Genomic DNA, 20320 nt, shown 5'->3' on the forward strand with positions numbered 1-20320 from the left:
TAAGCAAAAGATAAATTCAACAGTAACAAAATCGGACTTTCCCTATAAGCTTAAGAAAATAAATGAATGATACTATAAATAGATAAAAATAGCCTAAATAGGGTATCCACAGCTAGTAAGGAGATAAACTGATAAACTAAAAGTCTAAAACTAAAACGAAAACGATAAGTTGCACTAAAATCTAATATCTAACATTTCCACGTGTAATAAATAAAACATGGCGCCCAATGATTAATCTTCAACTGACCTCTCCCTCCAATCGCGTATTCTAAAAATCATTTCACTATCTCTTTCATCTTTTTTTTTCCGGCATTTTTTTTTCATTTCCTCTCTCTCTTACTTTATACTACTCTAGGGTCTATATTATACTAGTATTCATCAATAGGGGAAGTAGTAGCAGTAATAGAAGTACTATCAGTTTTCTCTTCCTTTTGAAATAAAATTAGTATTCTATTCAATTAAAATCGATCCACTAGTCTAAATACTAGTACTATTATCAGAGGAGAAGAAAGGACAGAGAGAGTGAGAGAAATTGCAGCGACGAAGAAAGAGAAAGGTATTTGGATAAGGATGGGAAGAAGGAAGATAGAGATGAAAAGAATTGAAGATAAAAGTAGTCGTCAAGTTACATTTTCAAAGCGGCGTTCTGGTCTTATCAAAAAAGCTCGCGAACTCTCTATCCTTTGTGATGTCGATGTTGCTGTTCTTGTTTTCTCTAATCGTGGTCGTCTTTACGAATTCGTCAATAGTTCTTCTTCTTCCAGGTTTTTCTTCATCTCTTTCCTTGTTTTTAGTTTTTTTTTTTCCTTTCAATTTTCAAGTTTAATTTTAATGGTATGCTTTGTTGAATTGGTTCGGTGGTTAATGGCGGAATTTTGTTGTTTAGTTTTTTCGGTGTGTTTTGTTGTTTTGTGATTCTAGGTTTTAGATGATTTTGCTCGATTTCATGAATTTTGAATTTTGGAGGTTTTTGGTTTTACTGTATAAAATTGAATGAGTTTGTCTGTAACGATTCACGTGAGTGCTTTAATATTAAATTATTCCTAATTGTAGTATATTTTATGTTAAGAGTAGTTCTTAATCATATAGTTTGGTGAATATTTACCTTAATTTATTACCATTAGGAAAGCGTGAGATTAAAGCTCTTTTTTTATTCTATTTATAGTATCTTCAACAGGTAGGAAAAACTTTCCTTTTATAGTATCAAAAGGGCAAAATTTAGTGTATTTTTTTATCTGATTTTAGATGATGTTTCTTTATATGATAACACTTTTTATTAATAATCTAAGTTGTTAACAATAACACTCACCGAATAATGTGGATGTTCAACGTAGTAGGAAACCTTTTGACGTGTGATGTTGTTGGTGTGCCAAATTTTATCCACTTGTTAAACATGTAGCTTTTCATGAGGATTATTTTCAAACAGCTTACGATGATTGTGTTCTTTTACCTAATCATATTATTACGATGCATTCTTTGGTGAATGTTAATTCTTATATTATCATTAATTAGTATATATGAAGTTCTAACCTTTATCACAAAGTAATAATATACTAGTTATTTTCAGAAGAAATCTCTTAGTATGTTTAAACACATCCATCTCAATATTACAATATATATATATATATATATATATATATATATATATATACACATATTTGCCACACTTTTCGTCTTAAGATACTACTCATGTTTTAAAATGATGGTCCAACAATTGTCTTATAAATCTTCCCTAACCTTAGAGTATATTATATATGTTTCATAATACACGTACCATTTGCTTTTTTACTCATTCTAACGCTCTTCTTTCGACATTAATATCTTTAATTCTTGTATTGAGATAAATTTAACAAGATTTCACTTTACTATGTTTTTTCTTAGATAAATTTGAGAGAAAGATTGCCAAAGTTGGTTGATAGATAGTGTCCAAATGAGAAACAGTACATATATTGTGAAACGGAGGTAGTATATAGTTTGGTCAAGAAATATCGTTGTTGGGGGATTTCATTTGAGCTATCTAGACGTAGGGAAAGCTTATAACAAAGTATTTAGGGAAATGCTTAGGTGGGCAGTGAGTGTTTGTTGAATAAGCATGTTATGATGTTAACCAACACAAAGCTCATCTGTTAACCTCAATAAAATGGGGCAATCGATTTTCTTATGCATCCTTCTACTTTCATAATTATCATACTCCTAGCATGTCATAGGAGTGTACAAATTTGAAGGAGGAAAAAGATTGAGATAGAAAAGATAGTGACCCTTGTTACATAAAATAATAATGTTTGAATTAGTGTGAAGGATTGAGTTAAAAATAAAAAGAGTGACCCATGATCTTTTCGTGGATTTATGGGACTATTGCTCAAGGTCTTTCACTATCATCAGACCTAGACAATTTGCTTATGATGCTCAGTTAGTTATGGGCCAATAACTCGTTTTATCAAAGTAGAGTGCTATGGTCGTAATTTCGCACTATAGTTCAATGGTAGCAATTCAATCATGAGACTTCCCACCTGTCTAAGTGTTTAGGTCAACTTCACTTAGTTCTCTAGTTAAGTTGTACAACTCATTGGGGAATTAAGCTCTCCTTTATGCCTCGACTACAACGATGCTTTGCTCGATGAGACTTAGTGGCTTTATCTCGCAAGATACTACGGCTTGGCGAGCTCATATATATGCTTCCAATCACTGCAATACTAATCATGCTTTTGCTTGAAAATGACTTCTTTTCTAGTGTTCGATTTAGCATAAAGCTTTCGCCTTTTTCACCTAAATCTTACCCTCATAATGTCCTTGCTGCCTCATTGTATTTGTGGTATTGCGACATAATGATTACTTAGAGCTCAACCCCTTTGGTTTTGTGCAGGAGGTTGAGACTTAAGACATACTTGTGCAGTATGACACATAAGGGATAAATATGTACTCATACTAAAATTGACTCCTATATCTCTTAGCGTCATTGTCTTCTTAATTGTGGCATCATCGACTTGGGCACCCGACAATCATATCTTTATTTTCACTAGAGCAATAATAAATCTATCTTATGTATAAAGGCGGCTAGAATTACCTTTGTTTTTCTTGTGAAATTGCTAGAGTATTCACACTTGTCTTTGAACTCTTCTTCTTGTGTAACTTTTGCTCCTTTCAGTATAATTTAGTATGATTTGTGCACTTCATCTATTATGAGTAGATAGTGGAGTTGGAAGTTGTTATTATCTGATAGTACTTAGATGCCTTATATGATGGTGTTTTTTGTACCCTCTAGAAAAATGTTGATTCTTAATTTCACTTAGTACAAGTTTTTACTCATGTCAAGACACAAATTGAGGAGAAAGTTAAAGAGTTCTCAATGGGACATAGGGCAATAATTTAAGAATACACGTTTCATACCTTTTGTACCTAGTATTGTATGCAATTAGGCTCTCTTATCCATATTACTTTTTAAAATCTTGCCAAAAGTATGATTCACACCCACAATGATGTAATTCCTTCCTTCATCATGCCTCGATGTTGAGGCTCTTTCGTATTGGGTTGATCCTTTCATTTTGGCCAACTCATCCACAAGATTCTCTCTACTAAAACATATCATTATATGAGAGTTTTTACGCGTCCTTAAGTTTTTATGCTTTGCTTTTAATTTAAGTGTACAACATAACACAAGCTTTCACCCCGCTATATTCCATGAGTATTTGTTAGTTTTCCTCTTAATTAACATTATAACTTTATATTGTCTTACTTTCTCCTCCATCAAACTCACACCTTATCGTTGCATTATATATGACGAGATTATATTCCCTTCTGCCCACTTGAGGTCTTATTCATCTTACTCGTATGGTTTTATATCATCGTGAGTCATTTCTCTCCTTCCCTCCCAGTTTTGAGCAGCCAGTGGCACCACCACTCTTTCTTATACCCAAGAATGCTCCTGCTACACCGTTGCTTCCACTTGCACCTGTGCAAATGACTATACCTCTAGAACATGAGTTCTTACTACATTAAGGCCCCCTCTTCCCTATTGCGATTTATATAGGAAAAGTGGAAACTAATAATCCCGCTTTTGGCACTTCTTCTGAAAACAATCACACCTCTTCGAAATCTGGAAACAATCCCGTCTTTACCCCCCATCTTCTCAAAATGAGTCTTTTACCGGTTTGTGAAATTGTTAACTTATTTTAGAAGATGACTTGCCATGTGTCACCTTCTTATTGGTTTTTTTTAAAAATAAAGGAATTTATACCCTTGCCTCTTCCCTCCTTTGCTAGAGCCCCCATCCCCTTGCCTCCCCTACCGCCTGCTGGAGCCTCCATCCGCTTCCTTCCCATGCGATTCCATCCCATCCCCCTTCCCTCCCCTGCCCTCCCCTCCACTCCCCTCCCCTGTCACAGCCCCCATCCCCTTGCCTCTTCCTCGATTCCCTCCCATTTCGAGCAACCTTCCCCTTCCCTTTCCCTAACTAGTGGTGTGGGTTTCTGTTCGAGGTCGTGGGTGTCGGGGTTTGAGGTGGTGTTTCGGTCTGGTGAGGTGGGGTTTTGGTCTAATGGGGGTGAGGGTGAGGTGGAAGGGGTGGCAATGAAGGTGGGGTGGGGTTCCGAGTTCAGTTCAGGAAGTGGCCGTGGGTAGGGGTTCAGTTCAGGTGGCGTTTAGGGATGGGGTTCGGGTTTAGTGGTGGTGGGGTGGGTTTCCTCTTTAGCGGTGGTCAGGTGAGAGGGGGGCGTGCTGGTGATGGTCGGTTTAGGAGTGGTGATGAGCCATGAAAGAAGGATGTAAGGTGGGGAGAGAGAGATTAAAGGACAAAAAATTTAAAAAATAAAAAAAATAACCTGGTAAACAAGTTGGAGGTAAAAAGACCTGTTTTGAGAAGATGGGGGTAAAGGTGGGATTTTTTCGAGATTTCGAAGAGGTGAGATTGTTTTCAAAACAAGTGCCGAAGGTGGGATTATTAGTTTTCATTTTTCCATTTATATATGAATAAGAACGAAATAAAAGATAGACTCTGAAATCTAGGTCTAACATGGTCTTTTGTGAGTCTAGGCTCCAAGATCACACAAAGTCTCAGTTTGTGTATTGAACACTAGTAACTATGCAAGCATAAACAAGCTTAACACTTTTAATTTTTTAAACTCCAAATCTGAGTTTTATTAATGAAAACAAAGTCTTATACAGGCGTGTAAAACAAAACCCTAATCATATTAAGATTAAGAGACTAAGAATAAGATAACATTAAAATAACAAATTCCTAACCCAATAGAACAAACTCTAACTTGGGCGCCACTACCACACCTACTCTAACTAAACTCTTAAGTGCTTAAAGTAAGAAAAACTTATTACAAGTAGAATAGTAAAAACTTACAAGCAAAAGACTCATTTTACTAATATAATTCTACTCCAATTACGAATCCTAATCCAAATAAAATTTGGATTTCCAACCAAACTCGAATTACATACGAACTAAAACTTTTAGAGTTTTAACATCACTAGGATTTGTAAGAAATTACCATTTCTCATATGGATCATTCCCTCCCTCTTGAAATCATCCCTTGCCCTAAAGGGTCTTCAAGGCACGACACTAGGTTAACCAAGTGTTGCGCACAATCCTTTGCCCAACAATACTTTGTAAGTAGCACATCCAAGCTTCTTCACTATCTTGAACGACCCCTCATCCATAGGTTCATCATTCCTGTGATTTAGATGCAACTTTTGAGCACTAAGTGATAACCAAACATAATTTGCTTCACCTATATGTGGATCTTCAAAGAGATGATGTAGTCCAGCCTTTCGTTCTTTCTTGTTGCTTGATGCATCTAACTCTTCTTTACATGAACTCACGCACACATGACCACCATTCTCATGTTGCTTGGACGCACCATCATTATACTTAGGTAGCAAATTACATTTCGGAGGCAATGGTTTGAGACCAAAACGCACCCCATCCTTCATAACTGAATACACATTCTCTCACCCATTATGTATCACTTGGCCATCCGATTGCCATGGTCTCTGAAGTAGAAAGTCACAAGCATTCATACGCACAACATCAAACCACAAGTGGTCCATATAGGTTTCCACTCTAAAATCTACCAAAGCTTGCCTATTCACCCATACACCCCCATCATCATTTAACAAACTCAGCTTATAAGGTTTAGGATGCACTTACGCAAGTAATTTCAAAGCACTCACAACAGTTTGAGTAGTACCATTAGTGTAAGATCTTGAATCAATAATTTGCCTATTCACCCATACACCCCCATCATCATTCAACAAACTTAGCTTATAAGGTTTAGGATGCACTTGCACAAGTAATTTCAAAGCACTCACAACAGTTTGAGCAATAACATTAGTATAAGATCCAAATCAATAATAAAAGAGTAAGTATTACCATTGACTACATGTCCTTGAGCTTGACACTTAAAACATACCACCTACCTCATTTCCTTTTAACCAGACGTAAGAGTTGAAGGTGTTTTAAGAGCTTCTAGTGTCGGCACACTGCTTCCTTTCCCCTTATCATTAATCTCCACCTTGAAACTAGATGGAGATTCAGTTTTTCCCCAAAAAAAGGAACCCTACAAGACTTCCTTAGACTCCTTCTGGTACTTTCCGCTTTACTTGCTAATTGACACAACTCATCAAACATGTTGTAAGTTTGCAATTCAATAAGATTAGCTATAGGTCTACTTATACCCAAAAGAAATTTAGCCATCGTTTGCTCCTCCTTGCAACCACACGTCAAATACAACTTCTCAAATTCAATCACATAGTACGCCATGGAAAAATTATCTTGTTCAAAAGAATTTAGCCTAAGGTACAACTCTTGCTTATAGGAATTCGGAAAAAGTTGGTTCCTCAACATAAGTTTTTGATGAGGTCCAAGTTTTAATATTTTATTTCCTTCCCATCTCTCACTCTTTGGACATGACAAAATTCATACCAATCCGATGCATAATCAATTAATCTAACTATAATATGGTTAAAACATTAAGTCTCAGCCATAACTTTATGATCAAACATTCTCTCAACTCGACTTTTCCAGTTCAAGTAAGTTTAGGGGTCTTCAAATCCATTGAATTATGGAAGGTTCTCTAAGTTTTAATTCAAATTCTCTAGTGTTCTTCTCTCCTCTTCTTTCACTTATGAGTTTAGCTAGGAGTTATGAATTGTCATTAGCCTTATGCTCATACTCCTTCAATCGTCCATTAAGAAGGTCAGCCACCTTGTGCAGTCATCTGCTCCATCATAGTTGCCATCCAAGTCTTTAATTGCTCGAATTCCTCCATGTTATATGAAACTACACATGAATATTTCTTCGAAAATTTATGTTTGTTGTGACTTCATTATTGATCGGAGAGCTGAAATTTTGACACAATGTAGCCTTGTATGTTAGCTATCCAACGAGCCAAAAAAATCACATTTTGCACACCATATGCGCCCTCACGCGCCGTTGCAAGGACTCTGTAGTGATGCCGCTTGATGTGATTTTTGTCAGCGATTTCGAACTTTTTTTGTGTTTTACGATTTATATATGAGTAAGAGCGAAATTAAAGATCGATTAGCTCTTAAATCTAGGTTTAAGCGGTTCTCTTGTGAGTCTAGGCTCCAAGATACACATAAAGTCTCGGTTTGTATATTTTAACACTTGGTTCTATGCAAGCATAAACAAAGCTTAACACTTTGAATTCTTTCAAACTTCAAATCTGAATTTTTATTATGAAAACAAAGTCTTATATATGCGTGTAAAAAGAAAACCTAATCACACTAAGGCTAGAAAACTAATAACAAGATAATGAAGTAACAAAGTCCTAACCAAGCGGAACAAAATCCAACTTCGCCGCTTACTACCACTCCTACTCCAACTAAAGTCCTAATGTGCATAAAGTTAGAAAAACTTATTCCAAGCAATATTGTAAAAACTTACACGAAAAAGACTCATTCTACTATTATAATTCTACTCCAATTAGGAATCCTAATCCAACTAGGTATGAATTTGTATCTCAATTAGAATTACATACAAACTAAAACTTTTAGACTCCGAACATAATCAGGATTTGTATTGAATGAATGTTTCTCATATGGATAATCCCCCCCCCCTCTTGAAATCATCACTTATCCTCAAGGGTCTTCAAGGCACGACACCAGGTAAGCAACTAAGTGTGGCGCTCGCTCCTTTGCTCAACAATACCTTGTAAGTAGTATATCCAAGATTCTTCACTATCTTGAACGGCCACTCATCCAAAGGTTCATCTTTCTTGTTATTTAGATGCAACTTTTGAGCACTAAGTGACAACCAAACATAATCCCCTTCAACTGTATGTGGATCTTCAAGAAGATGAAGTAGTTTAGCCTTTCGTTCTTTCTTGTTGCTTGTTGCATCTACATCTAACTCTTCTTCCCTACATGAACTCATGCACACATGACTAGCATTCTCATGTTGCTTGGACGCATCATTATTAGCCTTAGGTAGCACATTATGTTTAGTAGGCAATGGTTTTAGGCAACACACCACATCCTTCATCATCGAACACACAGTCTCTCCCCCATCATGTATCACTTGGCCAATCGATTGTTATGGTCTCCGAAGTAGCTAAGTCATATGGATTAATACGTAGAACACACACCACAACTGGCACATATAGGTTTTCACTCTAAAACATACGAAAGCTTGCTTATTCACCCCATACACCCCCATCATCATTCAACAAGCTCAACTTATAAGGTTTAGGATGCACTTGCGCAAGTAATTTCAAAGCACTCAAAACAATTTGAGCAATAATATTAGTATAAGATCCCGAATCAATAACAAAAAAGTATTACCATCGATTAAGCACCTTGATTGAAACAAGTTCACACGCTGCTCATGCTCATGATCTTCGAATTTTTGCACCATCAAGGCATGCCTAAGTATCATGTGTTTCCTCATAACTTCCGGTTCAACAACATTAGTAGCCCAAAACTTAGGACCAGCCATGTCATGGATACTAGTTTCGGATGTCCTCTCAATCTCCACAAACCTTATTTCCTCGGCCTCCTCTATATGCTTGAACAGTAGGCTATACCCGTTCTTCCATAGAAATCAACATTCAGTTAGGGTATAGCTTAATTACATGTGCTTGACCTTGAGACTTGATACACACCACCTCCATTCCTTTTTTACTGCATGTGAGAACTGAAGGTTTTTGGGAAGTTTCCACCGTCGGCACACTACTTCCCTACCCCCCTTATCATTCATCTGCATCTTGAAACTAGATGGAGAATCAATCTTTCCCAAAAAGGAACCCTAGAAGACTTGCCCTTTTCCTCCTTTTGCTGCTTTTCCACTTTACTTGCTAATTTACACAACTAATCAAACGTAATGTAAATTTGTAATTCAACAATATTAGTTATAGGTCTGCTCATACTGAAAAGAAATTTGGTCATCTATTATTCCTCATCCTCCGTGCAACCACACACCAAATATAACTTCTTAAATTGAATCACATGCTCCTTCATGGAAAGATAATCTTGTTGGAAAGAAGAACAACTCTTGCTTATAGGACTTGGGAACAAATCGATTCCTCAACTTAAGTTTTAATAAGGTCCAAGTTTTAATCTTTTCCTTCCCATCTCTCACTTTTTGGACTTGAAAAAAAATCACACCAGTCCGATGCATAATCAGTAAATTTAAGTAATAGCATGATTAAAATGTTAGAGTCTTATCCATACCTCTATGATCAAACATTCGATCAATTCTCATCTCCCATTTCAAGTAAGTTTGGGGGTCTTCAATCCATTGAATTCTCGAGGCTTTTCTAAGTTTTAATTCGGATTCTCTAGTGTTCTTCACTCTTGTCCTTTTACGCATTGAGTTTAGCTAGGATTAGGAAACTAAAAACAAGATAACAATGAAATAACAAAGTCCTAACCTAGTGGAACAAGCTCCAACTTGGGCGCCTACAACATTCATACTCCAACTAAACTCCTAATGTGCTTAAAGTATGAAAAACTTATTCCAAGTACAATAGTAAAAACTTAGAAGTAAAAGACTTCTTCTACTACTATAATTTTATTCCAATTAAGAATCCTAATCCAATTAAGAATCCTACGATAATTTTATTCACAACAGCTTGAGTAATAGAATTTGTATAAGATCCCGAATCAATAATAAAAGAGTAAGTATTACCGTTGATTAAGCAGTTTTATTGAAACAAGTTCTCACGCTGCTCATGCTCATTATCTTTGATTTTTGCACCATTAAGGCTCGCCTAAGTATCATGATTTTCCTCTCAACTTTAAGTTCAACATTTAGTAGCCCAAAACATAGGATCATCCATGTTATGGATATAAGTTTCGGATGTCCTCTCAATCTCCACAAACCTTGTTTCATCGGCTTCCTTTATTTGCGTGGACAATAGGCTATAGCGTTCTTCCATAAACATCAACATTCTATTAGGCATTGCTTGACTACATGTCCTTGACCTTAACACTTGAAAGTTGAAACACACCACCTCCCTCTTTTCTTTTTGACCAGACGTGAGAGTTGTTGGTGTTTTAGGAGCTTCTATTGTTGGCACTCTACTTCTCTTCCCCTTATTATTCATCTCCACTTTGAAACTAGATGAAGATTTAATCTTTCCCAAAAAAAAAGAATCCTAGAAGACTTACCCTTAGCCTCCTTTTGCTCTCTTTCCACTTTACTTGCTAATTGACACAACTCATTAAACGTGTTGTAAGTTTGCAATCCAACAATATTATTTATAGGTCTACGCATACCGAAAAGAAATTTCGCCATCTTTTTGATCCTCCTCCTTGCAACCACACGCTAAATACTTCTGAAATTCAATCACATACTCCGCCATGGAAAGATTATCTTGTTGAAAGAATTTATCCTAAGGTACAACTTTTGCTTATAGGACTTCGGAACAAACCGTTTCTTCAACTAGTTTTGATGAGGTCCAAGTTTTAATCTTTAATTTCCTTTCCACCTCTCACTCCTTGGGCTTGAGAAAAATCATACCAATCCGATGCATAATCATTAGAACGTGCAGTCTCAGCCATACCTTTATCATCGAACATTATAGCAATTATCCTCTCCCGATTTTAAGTAAGCTTTGGGGTCTTCAATCCATTGAATTCTGGAAGGTTTGCCAAGTTTTAATTCAGATTCTCTGGTGTTCTTCTCTCCTCTTCTTTTACTCGTAAGTTTAGCTAGGAGTTTTGGATTGTCATTAGCCTTCTCCTCATGCTCTTTCAATTGTCCATCAAAAAGTCTTGTGCACTCATCTGCTCCATCATGGGTTTCATCCAAGTCTTTGAGTAGATCGAATTTTACCATCTTAACTGAAACTGCCAGGAATATTTTGTCGAAAGTTTCCGTTTACTACAACTTTGTTACTTATCGGATTGATATGAAATTTTTGACATAACGTAGCCCTGTATTTTAGCTTTCTAACGAGCCAAAAAAAGCACGATTTGGACACTGCACGTGCCGTTACAATGACCCGAATGTGATAGCACTTAATGTCATTTTTGTTGGTGGATTTAGACTCTTTTTGTGTTTTACGATTTATATATGAATAAGAACGAAATTAAAGATGGATAGGCTTTTAAATCTAGGTTTAAGAGGGTCTCTTGTGAGTTTAGGCTACAAGATCACACAAAATCTCGGTTTGTATATTTGAACACTCGTAACTATGCAAGCATAAACAAGTACTTTCAATTCTTTAAACTCCAAATCTGATTTTTATTAATGAAAACAAAGCCTTATATATGTGTGTAAAACAAAACCCTAATCATACTAAGATTAGGAAAGTAAGAACAAGGTTACAATGAATAATAAAGTCCTAATTAAGCGGAATAAGCTCCAACTTGGGCGCCTATTACCATTGATACTCCAATTAAACTCCTAATGTGCTTAAAGTATGAAAAACATATTCCAAGTAGAATAGTAAAAACTTACAAGCAAACGACTCCTTTAAGTACTATAATTCTACTCCAATTAAGAATTCTAATCCAACTAGGATTTGGATTTCTAGCTCAATTAGAGTTACATAAAAACTCAAACTTTAAATCTCTTTACAGAATTAGGATTTGTGGAAAATGATCAATTTTCATATATGGATCATCCTTTCCCTCTTGAAATCATCCTTTGTCTTCAAAGGTATTCGAAGGCACAACACTAAGTCAGCAACCAAGTGTGACGCACACTCATATGCCCGACAACACCTTATAAGTAGCATATCCAAACGTCCCCTTATCAATAGGTTCATCGTTCTTGTGATCTAGATGCAACTTTTGAGCACTAAGTGACAACTAAACATAATCCCCTTCACCTATTTGTGGATCTTAAAGAAGATGAAGTAGTTTAGGCTTCCGTTCTTTCTTATTGCTTGCTGCATCTAACGCTTCTTCCCTACATGAACTCACGCACACATGACCAACATTCTCATGTTGCTTGGATGCACCTTCATGAGCCTTAGGTAGCAAATTTCATTTAGGAGGCAATGGTTTGAGACCAAACTTCATTATTGAATATAGATTCTCTCGTTCATTATGTATCACTTGGTCATCCTATTGCTATGGTCTCCGAAATAGCAAGTCACAAGTATTCATAGGCAGAACATTAAACCACAACTGGTCCAAATAGGTTCGCACTCTAAAACCTACCAAAGCTCGCTTATTCACCCATACGCCTCTATCATCATTCAACCAACTCAACTTAGGTTTAGGATGCACTTGCGCAGGTAATTTCAAAGCATTCACAACAGTTTAAGCAATAGCATTTGTATAAGATCCTGAATCAATAATAAAAGAGGAAGTATTACCATTGATTAAGCACCCTAATTGAAACAAGTTTTCACGCTTCTCACGCTCATGATCTTCGAATTTTCGCACCATTAAGACACGCCTAAGTATCATGCTTTTCCTCTCAACTTCCGGTTCTACAAGATTAGTAGCCCAAAATTTAGGATTAGTCATGTCATGGACACTAGTTTCGGATGTCCTTTCAATCTCCGCTTGTTTCCTTGACCTCCTCTATTTGTTTGGACAGTAGGCTATAGCGTTCTTCCATAGAAATCAACATTCGGTTAGGGCATTGCTTGACTACATGTCCTTAACCTTGACATTTCAAACAGACCACCTCCCTCATTCACTTTTGACCAGACATGAGAGTTAAAGGTGTTTTAGGAAACCTTGAAACTAGATGAAAATTCAATCTTTCCTAAACAAAGGAACCCTAGAAGACTTTCCCTTAGCTTCCTTTTACTGCCTTTCCACTTTACTTGCTGACACAACTTATCAAACGTGTTGTAAGTTTGCAATTCCAAACTACAGAAAGCATATCCGCTCTTAGTAGTGAACGAGCCTCAAGCATGATGATTCCAAACTAAAGTGCCATCCTTATCAGACTAACGAAACTCAATAGTGAGTATAGATTTAGCATTTTTGAAGCAAACCATTTGCCTGAGGTACATTCCAATGTTGAAAAGGATTTATGATGATGAAATTACTGACCATAGTTGATTGAGCTTGACGAAGAGTGTTAAAAGAGTTAGTTGGTAGTGTATTTTGATATAACCAATTATTGGCAAAAGCCCTTGAACAATCAACATGTCTGCTCTTGTCAATCCCCTAAAGCCCACGAAGTTCTCCTACAAATTTGACTATGACCATATACCAGTTATGATGTTTTTAAAGAAGTATATATTTCTATTTTTATAGAGTAATAATACGTACGTTGTTCCTCATATGCTGATGTATTTTAAGAGATATTATTAATTTTACTACTAGCTAATTAAATTTATAAATTATCAATTAAATAATCCATTTAAGTTATACTCCCTCCGTCCCAAAATATAGTTCCCGTATTCCATTTAAAGTGTCCCAATATGTTTTTTGTGTATCCTTTGTTACCATTTTATAATATGACTTTTTACTATATCTCTCTACTCTTTTTCACATGGGTTTTGACAATCTATTTAATGCTCCCTCAATCTTATTGGTTGGGTTTAACAAATTTCTACAACCCCCCCCCCCCTCTTCTCACATACCACCTATTTCATGTTCCCCTCTCTTTTGTACTTTTGAATGACTATAATTCCAAAAAGACAATAACTCCATATGCCAAGTACACCATATTATTATTTTCTTATTTTATGTACCCATATTAAGATGGAAACTATATTTAGGGACGAATGGAGTAAAAGTTTTTATAGTTATTATTATTAATAATAATATGAATTTTAGTGGATAAACTATTGCAAACCCCATCTAATAAGTTCCAACCATGTCTATATCGTCTTATAAGTTCTAATTAGGTCTAATAAGTTCCAATGAGATCCAATAAGTTCCAATCACATCTAGTAAGTTTCAGTCGAATTCACGGGCTTTTAGGTGAAGATAATGCGTCCTTAGACACCGCAAAATTCGTAGAATTATATGTGATCCTACTGGTTTTCTATGTGCATCCATAATACATTTAGGCAATCATTTCTCCATGCTTCATGCATGTCACAAGTACATATCGTTTAGAAAAAAGGGAGAATTTTCCTAACCAATCCTAGAAATTAGCTTCATACTTAGATCTAAGACTATAATATCTCGGCGACATACTTTCGCTTTTTTTAAAAAAATTGCAACATAGCTTTTTGGCACACAATTTAAGGAGAAGATTAGAGAATGTAAAAAGACAAAATATTTAAAATAATTTAAGCCTTAACATTCTAACTCATCTTTCTTACCGGTGTTTACTTATTTTGATTGATTTGTCCGTTTAACTTCTTTAATCTTCTTCTGAAATTGCATCCCAATAAACTATGTTTCAAGGAAAAAGAAAAAGGAATAAAGTAAGTTTTAACGTTTTCTAAGATTATATTAAGATCCTAAATACATCACTTTTCCAATGACTACATCATATTTAGAAAAGGGATAAATTAATGAATCTCGACTTTTATACACGTTATCTTGTCTTATGATATATCTCACTGAGCGTATCGTGGCCAATATTACGCGCCATAAAAGGCTGGAACTTCCAAAAAAAATTCCCTTCAATTCACGAAGCATCCCGCTACGACTATGAAAATGGCACTATGCTAAGGTCTTAGAATTGCCAATGATGCTTAGCCAACCTTGGTAAAAGGTATTTATGGAGTGAAACTTGTTGCAATCAAGTGCTTAGTTTAAAAAGCGCGGCCAAGGCACGCCCAAGCATTAGGCGACCTACGATGGGCGCAACGCGTACTTTAGGTTGCATTTTGGGAGGCCCCAGGCATGCGTCAATCGCTTTCAGGCTCGATGCGTGAGAAAGGAATAAGATCTTAGCCAAAAACGTTTCAAAAGCAAAATTCCTTGAAAATAAAACTTATCCCGTCGTTACCCTAATAAATCGAGCAAAAGCCCTCATTTGATTGCACGAATTTACTTCATTTCAATCCACATATTGAAATCCCTAATTTTAAAAACCCTAATTCACGAACTACGAACTAATACCCAAGTTGGTGGTTGTTAGTTCTATACAAGTTGCCGACGAGCCATCTCCAGAGGGTTTAGAACACTTTCTGCAATCTCCGGTGGGTGATGACGGTTGAGTTACTCTGTGTTTGATTCTCTCTTTGTGCGATCCTTTCTTCTCTTTCTCTTTCTTTAACATGTGACCTACTTCCTAAGACTGAGAAGTAGTCACGTGTTCTTTTTTCTATTTTAGTTTCTCTTTTTTTTTTTCTCTTTTTTTCCCCCTCTTTTTTTCCCCTTCTATTGAACTTTTCTTGTCGTTACCCTCCAGTCAGATAATTTTTCTCTAAATAAGCACTTGGCACTTTTTTTAATTATTTTCAAGAAGAGTTAATCATGTTATTAATACAGTAGGAGTTATTGTTCTGAGTATAATATATACACTAGAATTGAATTTTAAGGATTTTGCATTAGAGGTGCGTCTTGCCTACGGGATGTGCGCGCTTTCGCCTTGCGCCTTAGTGCGCATCGCGTCTTTCAAACTAAGAGCAAGTGTCACTTGGCCATATCTCATGTGATTGTCCACAGAAAGATTACCATCACCCCTAAAGATCATAGAATCCTAGTGAGCTTCCTTGCTCAACAGAATGAAGAGGAGCAGCGTGCATACTTAGAAGAGGAGGAAGAATCTAAAGAAGGAGAGTCGAAGTTTGAAGATGATGATAAGTGGGAAGATGAAGAACTACAAGCTGCTCTAGATAAGGATAACCTCATCTTAAGGAAATTACTTAGAGCCCAAGATACACCATTAGAGGACACACAAAAGGAGAATCTTTTCTACACGTGGTGCTTAGTTCAAAGGAGATCTTGTAAGCTAATCATTGACAGTGGATCTTGTGCTAATGTGGCATCTTCAAAGCTAGTGAGTACCTTAAAATTACCCGCTAGAGAACATCCAAACCCTTACAACCTTAATTGGTTGAATGATAGTGATTCTATCAAGGTGAAGAAACAAGTGCTCGTGGCTTTTTCTATAGGAGATTACCAAGATGAACTTTGGTGTGATGTCATCCCCATGACTGCTTGTGTGATACCCCTAGGAAGACCTTGGCAGTGGAAGAGAGATATAAACCACGGGGGAAGAGAAACATTTATTCGATTACTGAAGAGAATAAGAAGTATAGATTAAAGCCTTTACCTCCAAGATGTTTTCTTTTGAAACTACGAACAACATGCTCTTAAATGCTTCTCAATTAGAATGTGAGTTAAAGGAAGCCAAGGTGCACTACATTTTATATATTACGGAAGCAATACCAGATTCTTCATCACCACCGAATTCATACGGTAGTGTTAGTACTACTTTCAAGATGGATGACTTAGCTCCTTACATTGTCGGTGAGAATTTCGGGACAAATTCTTTTCAAGAAGGGCAGAATGATGCGAAAAAAGAAGATCCTATGTAGTATAGTTACTTACAGCTAGTTATCCGTGTGTTTTGTTTATTAGGAGTCATAGTTTTGCCTATGTTCTTAAAATTTATGGATTTTACCTGATTCAAAGTTTTTAGGAGTTAGTTTAGTAGTTTCCTAAGTGTAATAGGATTTGTATGAGTTTTCTAATTGTAATAGCATTTGGAATTAATTTTCCAGTTCTATTAGGATTATAACTCGTAGTTATGTTAGGAGTAACTTTTGCAATCCTAGTCCTATTTGGATAAGTAGTCCTAATTATGTTAGGATTATAGTTCAGAAGAATTCTAGCTTTAGTAGGATCCCTAAACCTATTAGCGGTAGGAATTCGTTTTTGTAAGCATATATATGGCTCGTTTTCATTAATAGAGAGGGATAGAGAGTTTATATTAAAGATTATTAAGAGCTATGCTCATGTTATGAGACTAATTTGACTTAAATGACCAAAGTTGTTACCTTTGTTTCAAACTTGAAGTCGTTGCCTTCAAGATTCACTTCACTTCTACCATTCAATCATTCAAGATTGTTTCTTTTAATCAAGAAATACTCATATTCATCTTGAACACCTAGTTCCACATCAAATTGCTAACGTTATGTCTTGCGTCACTGTTGTTTTATAGAATGTTTCCCTTTAACATGAAATTTGTGTTCTAATCCAAGATGTTGCTTCATTGAGGCCACTTAGAATTAGTCTTGTGAGTCACATTTTGATTAATCCCTTCACTCCTTATAAAAAATTGACTTAAGATACTTGTATATTTAGTTGAAGTTAAGGAATAGAAAATGAAACTAATTAAATAAAGAAGAATAGTAACAATTTGCTCCATTGATGTATGATTTCACAATAAAAAGGAAATGGGAGTAAGGTAACATGATTTGTTACCATATAGTTAAGGAGGGTAATAAGATGTTGGAAATAATTACCATCCTAAAACAAATATCATGACCTCATCCCTCATATACCGAACAATGTATAATGGAAATTTTGTACCAAAATATGCTCTTAGTCATAACTCGTTATCATTTAGTATTTACTCTATATACAAGATTTTACAACTACCGAGTAGTCTAAATCGTCGAGATTTTAACTTTTTTCACCGAAGCTCTAAATTTATGTTACCTTGAGCTATAATCTCATCCACTATACAATATTATTTGCAAAATGCACATCTTGTCTTGTATAGAACATGTCAACGCATCTGTTATTGTTCCAAATACGAAAGACTTAATGTAGATCATTGGTGTAATCCAATTGTGTTAGTCTCCCAAAATAATGGTATTACTCAAAACATTTACCCGAAATATATAATTTGAGCAATCTTTCACATTTTCATTGTTTTTATAATATATCTTTTCTCCATTCCTAATATGGTTCGTCCTCAAATTTTGTCAAATTAGTTTGTTTCCAAGAATGCATTCAAGGCTCGTTTCCTTTGCTTAATATCATTATCCTTTGATGCTTTTCTTACCTCTAATGTCGAAGTTCTCCACATCTCCGTTCCAAGAAACATCCCAATTTTCAATGAATGTCCTAATAATTTTGTATATATCTCTTTTGTGTTCCATCGTAACCTTTTTGCTGTATAAACCAACATAACTTTCGCCTTCGTGTATTAGACAACTTTTATTGCTTTAAACTTGGCATACTTAAAATTTACAATATTTCCTGCATTTTTCCATTGTTAAAACATCCAAATCGGGTCAATACCAACAAAAACATCACTGAATAAGGTTTTGGAACCATGCCAAATGTGCCCGAGAAGAAGACAGCAAAGGAGGCATGTCTAACACTAAACTAACCCCTCGGATTACTATGAACCATTGAATATTCGACATTTGTCTTAATTTATATCTTTACATCCTTGGACCATCATCTTTATTAATCAAGTACAAGGATTACGTAAGTCAAACCATTTCGTGAACTAAATCGAGGTTTAAGCTACACCCTCCTTTTCCACCACATAATATACTCCTCCTAAAGCTTTGTCCTTGGTCGTCTGTGTGGAAGGTGAACAAGAGACCTATGCGCTAAAGCTCAATTGATCTTTATTCCACCATGTTGTCTATGTGGCCATTGGTAAATTTTCTTTTAAATCTCTGAGTTACTTATTAGCTACCCTAAGTTTACAACTTCTCATCTTTAGACAAGTAGATTTAGAGCTCACCTTACACCAATCTCCACAATCAAAGATTTTTCACAACCTTAAAGTATGTAAAAACATTAAGAACTATAAGTGTTTCTTTGTGTAGCTACATGTCCCTTTGTTATAACTTTTATTTTCGACATCTACCCCTAACCAACTTTCATGCTAAATGAAAATCTATATGTGTGATGATTTGAGATCGAACTCAAACAACAAAAAATGAAAAACATTGCAGCTTTAGGATTTCAGCATACAAGAGAGAAAAATATCTTTCATTACGATATAAAGAAAGAATTATATTGAATGACTTGAAAATATTACAAGGAAACTCTATATATATTACAAACTCTAGAAACTGATTAGGTGAGTATTGTAACAAACTATGTCAGCTCATCATCCTGTTATCAACTAACAAACTAACTTGTTCTAACTTGTTGACTTCCTTCCTTATACAAGAAGTTAAGCAACTAACTCAGATTTAGCTAGAATCCTTATTAACCACTCCCCTCCCCCCAAACTAGGGATGGAAGAAATCAAACCTATTTTGTTTAATAATAAGTTATGCTGAGGTGAGGGAAGAACATTGGTAAATATATCAGCAAGTTGACTAGAGGTAGGAAGATTAGAACTTTGTCTCGAGTGAAGTGACAATCAATGTCAATATGTTTTGTTCTTTCATGGAACATGGCTATGTAAATGGCACTCCGGTTATCACAATGCAACGTAACTGGAGCCAAGTTATCCAAGCCAAGCTCTTGAAGTAACCTAACAAGCCAAGTAATTTCACTGGCTGCTAAAGCGATAGCCCTATATTCAGCCTCAATAGAAGATTTAGAAACAATACATTGCTTCTTAGATTTTCAACTAATGGGAGAAGTATCAAGCATCATAATGTAGCCACTAATAGACCTTGTGCTATCAGGACAAGAACCCCACTCTCAATTAGAATAAGCTTGCAAGACTAATGTAGAACAACCATTGAGCAAGATGACCTGTTGTAGTAGTACAAGATATGTATCTCAGTGATTCTTGGAGGTGAAGAGGAAGATGCATAAATTGACTGAGATATTGAACTGTACATACGTCAGGCCTAGTATGAGTTAGGAAATTGAGTTTACAAACCATCTTCCTATAAGATTCGGGATCAGAACAAGGAGCTCCTTCATGAGCACAAAGTTTATGGTTAAGAGGGAGAGGAGTTATACGCTTGTAGTAAGTCTTTAGTAAATTTATTTTGGGATAAGCAAATGCCAGATAGGAGGTAATTAATTTCTATACCAAGGAAATAAT

The 20320-nt window shown here is 35.7% G+C and overlaps 1 protein-coding gene across 4 annotated transcripts in view; it reads left to right on the forward strand.

The window, feature by feature from the left end:
• Window positions 1-284: 284 nt before the first annotated feature.
• The window catches only part of LOC104897539 (truncated transcription factor CAULIFLOWER A), a 34218-nt gene continuing 14182 nt past the window's right edge, over window positions 285-20320 (forward strand). For 2 of the 4 annotated variants that reach the window (XM_010684429.4, XM_010684432.4), the window contains exon 1: window positions 286-764. In XM_010684429.4, the coding sequence (XP_010682731.1) occupies window positions 571-764 (194 nt within the window). In that variant the 5' untranslated portion in view covers window positions 286-570. Of the gene's footprint in view, window positions 765-20320 lie in introns of all 4 variants that reach the window. The other 2 variants (XM_010684431.4, XM_010684430.4) reach the window with 2 other exon arrangements.

Source organism: Beta vulgaris, chromosome 6 (genome assembly GCF_026745355.1).
Source record: "Beta vulgaris subsp. vulgaris cultivar EL10 chromosome 6, EL10.2, whole genome shotgun sequence".
In the NCBI taxonomy this organism is placed as follows: Eukaryota; Viridiplantae; Streptophyta; class Magnoliopsida; order Caryophyllales; family Amaranthaceae; genus Beta; species Beta vulgaris.